The 12,160-nt window shown below is 43.3% G+C and overlaps 1 protein-coding gene across 2 annotated transcripts in view; it reads right to left on the bottom strand.

The window, feature by feature from the left end:
* LOC126346522 (uncharacterized) overlaps nt 1-12,160 on the bottom strand; it is an 81,277-nt gene that overhangs the window by 16,318 nt on the left and 52,799 nt on the right. Inside the window, exon 4 of one of the 2 annotated variants that reach the window (XM_050002195.1) lies at nt 360-582. The exons of the other annotated variant lie outside the window; for it this stretch is intronic. Within the exon in view, the coding sequence (XP_049858152.1) occupies nt 554-582 (29 nt within the window). The 3' untranslated portion in view covers nt 360-553. Of the gene's footprint in view, nt 1-359; nt 583-12,160 lie in introns of those variants that run through there. 2 annotated transcript variants of the gene reach the window in all.

Here is a 12,160-nt window from a genome sequence, read left to right as displayed (position 1 = left end):
AGTAACTATCGATATTTCTGATGTTGGTTATCTTTGATTGTGTTGACACTTGTTCTGTGTGTGGTGTCTTCCTTGTTTCACCTCTGTGAACCGAGGTATTAAATTTGCTTGCAGATTTCTTCTTCCTTGCATTTGTGCCTTGAGAATGGCAAGGTGCGCTCCTGTCGAAATATCGGCGGTGTTTGACGACGTCACCCGGCAGCAAACCCGTAAGTTATTTGAACATTCAAGGTAAGGTTTCACATCCTCTAGATTCTATACAACCATTACTATCCACAAGTAGTTGATCATAAGATAAGAATAGGGATGAAAGTGGACAAACCAATGAAGATTAAAACTTCAAAATAAATTTTAAAAAGTGTGTTAACTACGGCTTTATTACCCACGCCGAGAGAAGAACAACCATAGAAGGAACACTTGTTTGAAAAGAGAAAGAAGTTACAGGTGATAAAAGAAATGTTTAACTATTTATGGAACTAGATCTACTGTAGTGATGACATCATTACGGATGAGATACTTTTAAAACTGGAAATGATTTGCCTCAAGATATATTTCAGCGACCACCCGCGAAAGCTGGCAAACCTAAAACCAATGAAGTTCCATAGTTATTAAAACTTATTAGTAACAACTAAACAAATCTACTGCTATAAAAAACGCACAGAACATTTAACTGAATGTGAATTTCTAACATTTTTCTTTTCGATGTTATGGGAGTGATCCCGCAAATGTTGAAGTACTAAGTTCAAAAACCTTATTTGATCATCTCCAGAATAAATTTGATTTTTTTGATATATTGTTTTGTTGCCTTCGACCACCAACGCGATACAATCATACACATCTTGACTTTGCTTTTACCTTGATTAACCGTTCGCGAGGTATTTATAATACACAAATTTTTCTGCAAGCCGTTATAAAAAACAACGTTGTACTGTAACGAACATAAATAGCCTCCATTGAATGGTCATACATATCCTGTGTTGAAATACACATGCAGGTAATAAGATGATAATTTTTCAAATTTTGGGTGGCAAATTTCATTCCATATTTTTCACACCGAAGTGTATGACGAATGTAAATAAGGTAATTTAATAACATGTGTAAATAAAGAAGATTCTTTCCTAATGAAGCAGATCTTTTTACTAAGGAATGCTTTTTTAGAAAATTTTATGACACCGTTAATTCAAATGAACAAGTTATTTTTATAAACAAGTCTTATGAATGTTAAATTATTCATTATGGCAATTAGCTTCTAAACGTTGTGCGTCGTGAAGGTCCGTGTAATTACGAGAAGATGTTTTTTTTTCATGATCCTGATTTTTTCTCAGGTTGCATTACTGAAGTGTTTAACTGTATTCGAAAAATGGGTCATCATAGAAATACGATTACGCCGAAACGTCACAATTGTAAGCTCGTTGGTACAATAATATACAGAAGTACAGTGAAAAATATTGAAAAATGTACATAACACAAATTGTGCATGAGAATGGAAAGAAGAATAAAATAATATCTGGAAGACTTTGCGGCATATGTATGTCTAGAGAAATCGATTGACGTGACGAAAAATAAGATCTTGATCTTCCAAATCTTGCGATAAATACCTATAATGATACACGCAAAAACCTATACATCCAGATGAGTATTTGCGAACCATACTCATTCTGAATGAGTTGTGTTCGTCTAATCTCCATGAGAGTATCGCATGAAAGTAAAATGTAATCATTGGGAAAAGAAGGAAGAAACTAGAAGAGTTCCAGATATTGTTTCATAACAATTAAAATCAGAGCTGAGCTGAACTCTTATAACTAACATGTCAGACAAATTTCTCTACAATGCCGTTAATAAGAGAATAGAGGTGTTAGCAAGACATGTGTATTGAGCAAATTCACTTGACACGAGAAATAAGTGGAAATGAAAAGACGTCCGATCAGGATAAAATTGAGATACGGAAAACAAAACAATAAGGCCGGCATGAACCAACGGAAAATACAGTCATTAAAAAAAAAAGAAAAAAAACAGCAAAATGCCATGAGAAAGAAAATGCAAGAGACGTGGAAAACGTAAGACGGCATGCATACTTCAAAAAATGGGTCAAATGGCTCTGAGCACTATGGGACTTAACATCTGTGGTCATCAGTCCCCTAGACTTACAACTACTTAAACCTAACTAACCTACGGACATCACACACATCCATGCCCGAAGCAGGATTCGAACCTGCGACCGTAGTGGTGACGCGCTTCCAGACTGAAGCGCCTAGAAGCGCAAGGCCACACCGGCCGGCGGCATGCATACTTCTTTAGTTCTGATTCAGCACGCTTCGCGGTAGATTTAATTGCCATTAATACTTTGACACGACTTATGATTCCAGGTAGTGGGCCTTATTACTCTTTCCGCTAAAAAGTGATAGTGTCCAACTTTAATAAAAGTGTGAAATTTCCTAATACACAGGTTCTCACAGTTACCTTCAAAACACCTAGCTAGTACGCAGTTCAACATTACCTTTGGAACGTTATATCACAGTAATATCTTTCAAAGTACACTATTCTGCAAGACTTAAGGACGAGAAGGATAGAGTACCGTAACATATTATCTACTCGTGGAAATGAGTGAAACTGCGGGAGCATGTTGCCAGGAGTCTCCCAGTCGTGCACAGGAAGCTGGCTGTAGCACGGCACGAGGTCATAGCGCCATGTGGAGCTGGCCCCGCGAAACGAGGGATCTGAAGGAACGTGGCAAGGCAGTGTTTGTCAGTCAGCGAACAGTTACGGTGCTGTGTGGTGGTGTTCATTACAACATGGCACGGAGACAACATTTGGATGAGTTCACATAGGAAAGAAGCGTCGGGAAACTGGAAGAATTATGAGGTGTGATGAGTGCAGCCCATGAGTTTGGTATAGCAAACAGCATTGTTTCAGCTGCGTGGCAGAAGAGGAGATGCTCGGCCAGAGTCAACAGCAGCAGCATATGAGCGCTACAATGTGCAACAGGCCAGAAGGGATACACGTCAAAAAGCGAATGCAATTGCAGCTATATTTAACAGGACTGCAAGACATCCATCCTTACGCTCCCCAGTTGCGTGGAGACTATATATACAGGAGTGATCTCTTTCCCTGGCGACCAGTACTTTGTGTTCCGTTGACGCCCGCACATCGGCAGCATCGTATTTGATGGTTCGAAGAGCATAGGGACTTGTCGAACAAGGAATAGCGTTGCGTGCTCGTCTCGAATGAGAGCAGATTCAGTGAACATTGTCCAACATGGCTGTTTCTGTGGTCCAGGTGTTGTGGTGTGGGGAGATATAATGTTGCATGGACGTACTGACATCCAAATCTTTCAACATGGTACACTCGCCAGTCATCATTGTTGTGACACTGTACTTCTGCGCCTTTTCACGGGTCCAACCGGCTCAGATTTCAGTTTTATGGATGACAATGCGTGACGGAATCGAGCAGCACAGGTGAAGGTGCTCTTGGAACGAGGGGATACTCGACGAATGGACTGGCCTGCCGGTTCCTCCAACTTAAATACCATAAAGCGCGTTGGGGAGATGTAGTGCAGCACATCCACATGCAACAACGACCATCTAGCAGTTATCAGACGTGATGGTGAAGGAATGGGGAGGCTTACCAAAAGAACTCCTAACCAACGTCATGCCCAGCATGGGAGCACATTTCAAAGCATGTTTTCTCGTCCATGGTGATTACGCATTCTGTTAAGAACCTTTTCCAATATCCAGAGCAACATCATAAATCGTGGAGAGTTCAGTGTGATTAATGTCTATCACTAAACCTATCAGTTTTGTTCCTCTCATTGTGTAGTTCTTTGAGTTACCCTCTACAGAAGTAATTGCTATGCACGGAACAAGTTTCATCGAGCTGTTACTTGGCAGTGACACATCATGCGAAAGGTACATTCGTCCTTATGTTTTGCGCACCAGTGTATTATGGACATCACTTCTATATGACGAATAAGGATCTTAAAACTTCGTTGGGAAGAAAAAGTTAAAGTACTTTCAGTCATAGGCCCAGGTGACATGCTCGATGGAGAAACCATGGAAAAATGTATTTTGAATAAAATACATGTTACCCCTAGAACTACAAAATGGTGGGGATATTGATAGCTACTTTTCACTCGCTCCTCCACACACTCCCATATATTTTATGTGGGACTGCGATCGGCTGATTTAGCGGCACATTTGTGGGTGTATTATAGGGGGCTTCAGTTTTCATCAAATGCACGGGAGCATTTGAAAAAGGCTGTTGCCATTTTGCAAGATGGGACTGCCGGTGGCATTCTCATCACGTAGATGTAGATGAAATGGCAACATTTGGACACAAAAAAAAGCTTTGTATTCTGCCTTACGGCAGGACTAGTTTCTAAGGAAGTGATTCCAGTGGTAGTTTCCCGTTGCCTTCCACTGATGATGATGAAATGATAATGAGGACAAAACAACACCCAGGGCCTGAACGGAGAAAATCTCCGACCCGGGCCCCTTGGCGTGACATGCCTCCACGCTGACCACTGAGCTATCGGAGCGGACTTTGGTCACCAAGAATATTTAAAAAAAAAAAAAAAAACATGCTGGGTCACGTTCACGGCAGGCCAAAGTCGTCGTGCTGGGAACACCCTCAAAATTTCACACATCTTATCAATGTCCTTCAGACACTGCAGGTTACCGCTTAGTTCGGATATTACTCAACGCTTGCGTCACTCAAAAAGACGGTAATTCTCGACACGTCAGACGACACTCAGCGCATCCAGATACACTCCTGGAAATTGAAATAAGAACACCGTGAATTCATTGTCCCAGGAAGGGGAAACTTTATTGACACATTCCTGGGGTCAGATACATCACATGATCACACTGACAGAACCACAGGCACATAGACACAGGCAACAGAGCATGCACAATGTCGGCACTAGTACAGTGTATATCCACCTTTCGCAGCAATGCAGGCTGCTATTCTCCCATGGAGACGATCGTAGAGATGCTGGATGTAGTCCTGTGGAACGGCTTGCAATGCCATTTCCACCTGGCGCCTCAGTTGGACCAGCGTTCGTGCTGGACGTGCAGACCGCGTGAGACGACGCTTCATCCAGTCCCAAACATGCTCAATGGGGGACAGATCCGGAGATCTTGCTGGCCAGGGTAGTTGACTTACACCTTCTAGAGCACTTTGGGTGGCACGGGATACATGCGGACGTGCATTGTCCTGTTGGAACTGCAAGTTCCCTTGCCGGTCTAGGAATGGTAGAACGATGGGTTCGATGACGGTTTGGATGTACCGTGCACTATTCAGTGTCCCCTCGACAATCACCAGAGGTGTACGGCCAGTGTAGGAGATCGCTCCCCACACCATGATGCCGGGTGTTTGCCCTGTGTGCCTCGGTCGTATGCAGTCCTGATTGTGGCGCTCACCTGCATGGCGCCAAACACGCATACGACCATCATTGGCACCAAGGCAGAAGCGACTCTCATCGCTGAAGACGACAAGTCTCCATTTATCCCTCCATTCACGCCTGTCGCGACACCACTGGAGGCGGGCTGCACGATATTGGGGCGTGAGCGGAAGACGGCCTAACGGTGTGCGGGACCGTAGCCCAGCTTCATGGAGACGGTTGCGAAGGAGCAACAGTGTCCCTAATTTGTTGGGAAGTGGCGGTGCGGTCCCCTACGGCACTGCGTAGGATGCTACGGTCTTGGCGTGCATCCGTGCATCGCTGCGGTCCGGTCCCAGGTCGACGGGCACGTGCACCTTCCACCGACCACTGGCGACAACATCGATGTACTGTGGAGACCTCACGCCCCACGTGTTGAGCAATTCGGCGGTACGTCCACCCGGCCTCCCGCATGCCCACTATACGCCCTCGCTCAAAGTCCGTCAACTGCACATACGGTTCACGTCCACGCTGTCGCGGCATGCTACCAGTGTTAAAGACTGCGATGGAGCTCCGTATGCCATGGCAAACTGGATGACACTGACAGCGGCGGTGCACAAATGCTGCGCAGCTAGTGCCATTCGACGGCCAACACCGCGGTTCCTGGTGTGTCCGCTGTGCCGTGCGTGTGATCATTGCTTGTACAGCCCTCTCGCAGTGTCCGGAGCAAGTGTGGTGGGTCTGACACACCGGTGTCAATGTGTTCTTTTTTCCATTTCCAGGAGTGTAGTTATTGTCCAGTTTCTGTGTTGTTTGTGTCTCTGAAGTGCACATTTTGGTGCCACAGTGAGCATTGGCATTTTGCGAGGTGCCCAACTTAAAATTACCACCGTATGCTGTCCCCATTGCAAACGTCCCTTGGCAACTGATTGAGATGTGCCTCAATTCACTGACAGGAGCAATTCCTGTTGGGCCTGAAACCGACTGACGTTGACAGGGCGTGGCACTAGTTTCCGGTATCTGTCACTTGGAATCTATTATACGATCACTGTGTCACATGGTTGGCGGTGCATCTTACCTTGTGGACACTGTACAGTCTGCGTTGATACACCAACAAACAGTGCAACATCGTTCACAATGTGGTCATGGACACGTTTAAACACTGTTGCTTCTTTCTGCCATTCAGTCAGGTCAGCATGTCGAACCATTTAACTGCCCTGATTCCCCGTAAATGACTGACATATAGACATCACTTCACTGCCGTGGCTTACGTCAGTGGTGGAGGGTATCTGTTACCCAACACTTTTTCCAATTTATTTCTGAGTTTACGCTCTCTTGCAATTTTCAGATGCATTGTTTACGTAACTGATTTGGTGTTGAAAGTACAGTTACTTGACAGTATACCATAAACTAACTTCACCGAAATGTGAATCAATTATTCCAGAATGCATTAGGCTGATGCATAGGTTTGTAGCATTTTTTTATTTGAATGTTGGTATTCCGGTTGCTATGGATTGAGGTTTCTTTATTTGTAGTTGATTGTTGATATTTGAGATTACATATGGTCATTTTGTCATCTGGAGATAGTGAGTGGAGCTGTGGGCGCTAAGAGATGGAGTGCGAGTGGAAAATTCGTAAAATTTACAACATATTCTTCTATTTGACTTCTATACAGGTGTAAGAACAACAGAGGAAGCCAGAAACATTTGCGCCGTGTATGGGGATAATGCCACTGAACAAAGCACGGTAAGAAAAGGATTTACTCGTGTTAAGGAGGATCCTATTGACATTAATGTCCCTCCATATTCAGGAAGACTTTCAGAGTTTGACGAAGATCGTTTAAATGCAGTAATTCACAATGATCCACGTCACTGTGCTGGAGAACTGGCAAATGTGATGATCTGTGATGATTCAACCATCGTGCGACATTTTAATTCAATGGGGAAGGTTGAAAAATCGGGTTTGTGAGAACTCAAAGCCAGAACCACAAAAATCAGCCGGAGTCCATATGTGCCTCCCTGTTTGCTCGTGATCAATTGGCTCGTGAACAACACCGATCATTTTTATCTTGTATCGTCATTGATGACGAAAAATGGTGTCTGTATAGTCACATAAAGGGGTAAAGGGATGTTTGAGCCCCAAAAAAGATAATGTTGTGCGTCTGGTGAGGTGTACAATGAATTACTTCTGTGAGTTGCAAGCATCACTGCTGACATTTACTGTCTTGCAGACGCAGTCCAAGGATGACAAGGAAGATTGCGTAAAGTGATGGTACTCCACGATAGCGCCCGCCTGCATACTGCTAGACTGACAGAAAACACTGTACAGAAGTTGGGTTGGAAAGTCTTTCTTCACCCATTTTCATCTGACCTGGTTCTCGGATTTTCACCCTTTTCCGCTCTATATAGTACTGTTGTTGTTGTTGTGGTGGTCTTCAGTCCTGAGACTGGTTTGATGCAGCTCTCCATGCTACTCTACCCTGCGCAAGCTTATTCATCTCCCAGTACCTATTGCAACCTACATCCTTCTGAATCTGCTTAGTGCATTCATCTCTTGGTCTCCCTCTACGATTTTTACCCTCCACGCTGCCCTCCAGTACTGAATTAGTGATCCCTTGAGGCCTCAGAACATGTCCTAGCAACCGAACCCTTGTTGTAGTCAAGTTGCGCCACAAACTTCTCTTCTCCCCAATCCTATTCAATACTTCCTCATTAGTTATGTGATCTACCCATCTAATCTTCAGCATTCTTCTGTAGCACCACATTTCAAAGGCTTTCAAAGGCTTTTATTCTCTTTTGTCTAAACTATTTATCGTCCATGTTTCCCTTCCATACATGGCTACATTCCATCCAATTCCTTTCAGAAACGACTTCCTGACACTTAAACCTATACTCGATGTTAACAAATATCTCTTCTTCAGAAACGCTTTCCTTGCCATTGCCAGTTTACATTTTATATCCTCTCTACCTCGACCACCATCAGTTATTTTGCTCCCCAAATAGCAAAACTCCTTTACTACTTTAAGTGTCTCATTTCCTAATCTAATTCCCTGAGCATCACCCGACTTAATTCGACTACATTCCATTATCCTCGTTTAGCTTTTGTTGATGTTCATCTTATACCCTCCTTTCAAGACATTGTCCATTCCGTTCAACAGCTCTTCCAAGTCCTTTGCAGTTTCTGACAGAATTACAATGTCATCGGCCAACCGCAAAGTTTTTATTTCTTCTCCATGGTTTTTAATACCTACTCCTAACTTTTCTTTTGTTTCTTTTACTGATTGCTTAATATACAGATTGAATAGCATCGGGGAGAGGCTACAACCCTGTCTCACTCCCTTCCCAACCACTGCTTCTCTTTCATGTCCCTCGACTCTTACAACTGCCATCTGCTTTCTGTACAAATTCTAAATAGCCTTTCGCTCCCTGTATTTTACCCCTGCCACCTTCAGAATTTGAAAGAGAGTATTCCAGTCAACATTGTCAAAAGCTAGAAACGTAGGTTTGTCTTTTCTTAATCTTTCTTCTGAGATAAGTCGTAGGGTCAGTATTGTCGCACGTGTTCCAACATTTCTACGGAATCCAAACTGATCTTCACCGAGGTCGGCTTCTACAAGTTTTTTCATTCGTCTGCAAAGAATTCGTGTTAGTATTTTGCAGCTGTGACTTATTAGACTGATAGTTCGGTAATTTTCACATCTGTCAACACCTGCTTTCTTTGGGATTGGAATTATTATATTCTTCTTGAAGTCTAAGGATATTTCGCCTGTCCCATACATCTTGCTCACCAGATGGTAAAGTTTTGTCAGGACTGGCTCTCCCAAGGCTGTCAGTAGTTCTAATGGAATGTTGTCTACTCCCGAGGCCTTGTTTCGACTTAGGTTTTCAGTGCTCTGTCAACCTCTTCACGCAGTATCATATCTCCCATTTCATCTGCATCTACATCCTCTTCCATTTCCATAATATTGTCCTCAAGAACATCCCTCCTATATAGACCCTCTATATACTCCTTCCACCTTTCTGTTTTCCCTTCTTTGCTTAGAACTGGGTTTCCATCTGAGCTCTTGATATTCGTGCAAGTGGTTCTCTTTTCTCCAAAGGTCTCTTTAATGTTCCTGAAGGCAGTATCTATCTTACCCCTCGTGAGATAAGCCTCTACATCCTTACATTTGTCCTCTAGCCATCCCTGCTTAGCTATTTTGCACTTCATGTCGATCTCATTTTTGAGACGTTTGCATTCCTTTTTGCCCGCTTCACTTACTGCATTTTTGTATTTTCTCCTTTCATCAATTAAATTCAGTATCTCTTCTGTTACCCAAGGATTTCTACTAGCCCTCGTCTTTTTACCTACTCGATCCAGCCGGCCGTGGTGGCCGTGCGGTTCTAGGCGCTTCAGTCCGGAACCGCGGGACTGCTACGTTCGCAGGTTCGAATCCTGCCTCGGGCATGGATGTGTGTGATGTCCTTAGGTTAGTTAGGTTTAATAGTTCTAAGTTCTAGGGGACTGATGACCGAAGATGTTAAGTCCCGTAGTGCTCAGAGCCATTTGAACCATTTTGAACCTACTTGATCCTCTGCTGCCTTCACTATTTCCTTCCTCAAAGCTACCCATTCTTCTTCTACTGTATTTCTTCCCCCCAGTCCTGTCAATGGTTCCCTTATGCTCTCCCTGACACTCTGTACAACCTCTGGTTCTTTCAGTTTATCCAGGCCCCATCTCCTTAAATTCCCACCTTTTTGCAGTTTCTTCAGTTTTAATCTACAGTTCATAACCAATAGATTGTGGTCAGAGTCCACATCTGCCCCTGGAAATGTCTTACAATTTAAAACATGGCTCCTAAATCTCTGTCTTACCATTATATAATCTATTTGAAACCTTCTAGTATCTCCAGCGTTCTTCCATGTATCCAACCTTCTTTCATGATTCTTGAACCAAGTGTTAGCTATGATTAAGTTATGCTCTGTGCAAATTTCTACCAGGCGGCTTCCTCTTTCATTTCTTAGCCCCAATCCATATTCACCTACTATGTTTCCTTCTCTCCCGTTTCCTACTGACGAATTCCAGTCACCCATGACTATTAAATTTTCGTCTCCCTTCACTACTGAATTTCATCAATTTCTTCATCATCTGCAGAGATAGTTGTCATATAAACTTGTACTACTGTATTAGGCGTGGTCTTCGTGTCTATCTTGGCCACAATAATGCGTTCAGTATGCTGTTTGTAGTAGCTTACCCGCACTCCTATTTTTCATTCATTATTAAACCTACTCCTGCATTATCCCTATTTGATTTTGTATTTATAACACTATATTCATCTGACCAAAAGTCTTGTTCCTCCTGCCACCGAATTTCACTAATTCCCACTATATCTAGCTTTAACCTATCTATTTCCCCTTTTAAATTTTCTAACCTACCTGCCCTATCAAGAGATCTGACATTCCACGCTCCGATCCGTAGAACGCCAATTTTCTTTCTCCTGATAACGAAGTCCTCCTGAGTAGTCCCCGCCCGGAGATCCGAATGGGGGACTACTTTACCTCCGGAATATTTTACCCAAGAGGGCGCCATCATCATTAAACCATACAGTAAAGCTGCATGCCCTCGGGAAAAATTACGGCTGTAGTCTCCTCATGCTTTCAGCCGTTCACTGTACCACAACAGCAAGGCTGTTTCGGTTAGTGTTACAGGGCCAGATCAGTCAATCATCCAGACGGTTGCCCCTGCAACTACTGAAAAGCTGCTGCCCCTCTTGAGGAACCACACGTTTGTCTGGCCTCTCAACAGATACCCCTTCGTTGTGGTTGCACCTACGGTACGACTATCTGTGTCGTTGAGACACACAAGCCTCCACACCAACGCCAAGGTCCATGATTCATGGTGGGGGGTGGTCTACAGTACTATCTTCAACGAACTTTGTTTCCGGATAAAAATACCCTCAGAACATGTCTCGACGAGCTATTTCCCTCAAAACCAAATGATTTCTAAAGTCGCAGAATCGAAAAGTTATTGTAAAGTCTTCTTGACTTGATGCGTGCCTGTATTCGTTGTGACAAAGGCTACAATCTACAAGTTCATCAAACCACTGTTGGTCCAGATTGTGACACTCCTCAACGGCGATTTGGCGTAGATTGGTGGGTCACGGCGTCCCTAAACGGCTGTCGGCGCCCCTCTAACAAATAGGCGCTGCTCATGCATGGTTGTTTACATCTTTGGGCGGGTTTAGTGACATCTCTGAGCAGTCAAAGGGACTGTGTCTGTGAAAGAATATCCACAATCAACGTCTATCTTCAGGAGTTTTGGTAACCTGGATATGCAAAACTGTTTTTGATGTGTGTATTAATGATTTTCATTAGTTTCGAGGTAAGAGAAATATTAATAATGGCAGAGTTCTTTAATATACTGTCTATGAAAGTTTAGTGCCTCAGAAAAGATACTATAATTCATTAAGTAGTGCAAAACGCTATTTCATTTATTTTTAAATCACCCAAGGTAGTAATAATAAGACAATACGACCTGCTAAAGTAGTTGAACTATAGTGCTTCATTAACTCTAGGCACTGGGCGTTCCAGTTAAGATTATGATCTCTCTGTAGGCCCATAAAACCTGACACTTCATTCTTCTTGTATTTAATAGTCTGAAAAATTGTTTAATTTCTTCTGGAGATCTCTCAGAAGCACTGAACTGCATGTGCTCAGACTTCAGCGATAATTCATTTGGACTGAATCGACCATCGATGTTTCCGAATATTTCATTAGCTATACTTCTCAGTCAGAAGACTGGTCT

This window comes from Schistocerca gregaria, chromosome 1, assembly GCF_023897955.1.
Source record: "Schistocerca gregaria isolate iqSchGreg1 chromosome 1, iqSchGreg1.2, whole genome shotgun sequence".
Taxonomy (NCBI): Eukaryota; Metazoa; Arthropoda; class Insecta; order Orthoptera; family Acrididae; genus Schistocerca; species Schistocerca gregaria.
This window is presented reverse-complemented; position numbering and strand designations above follow the sequence as displayed.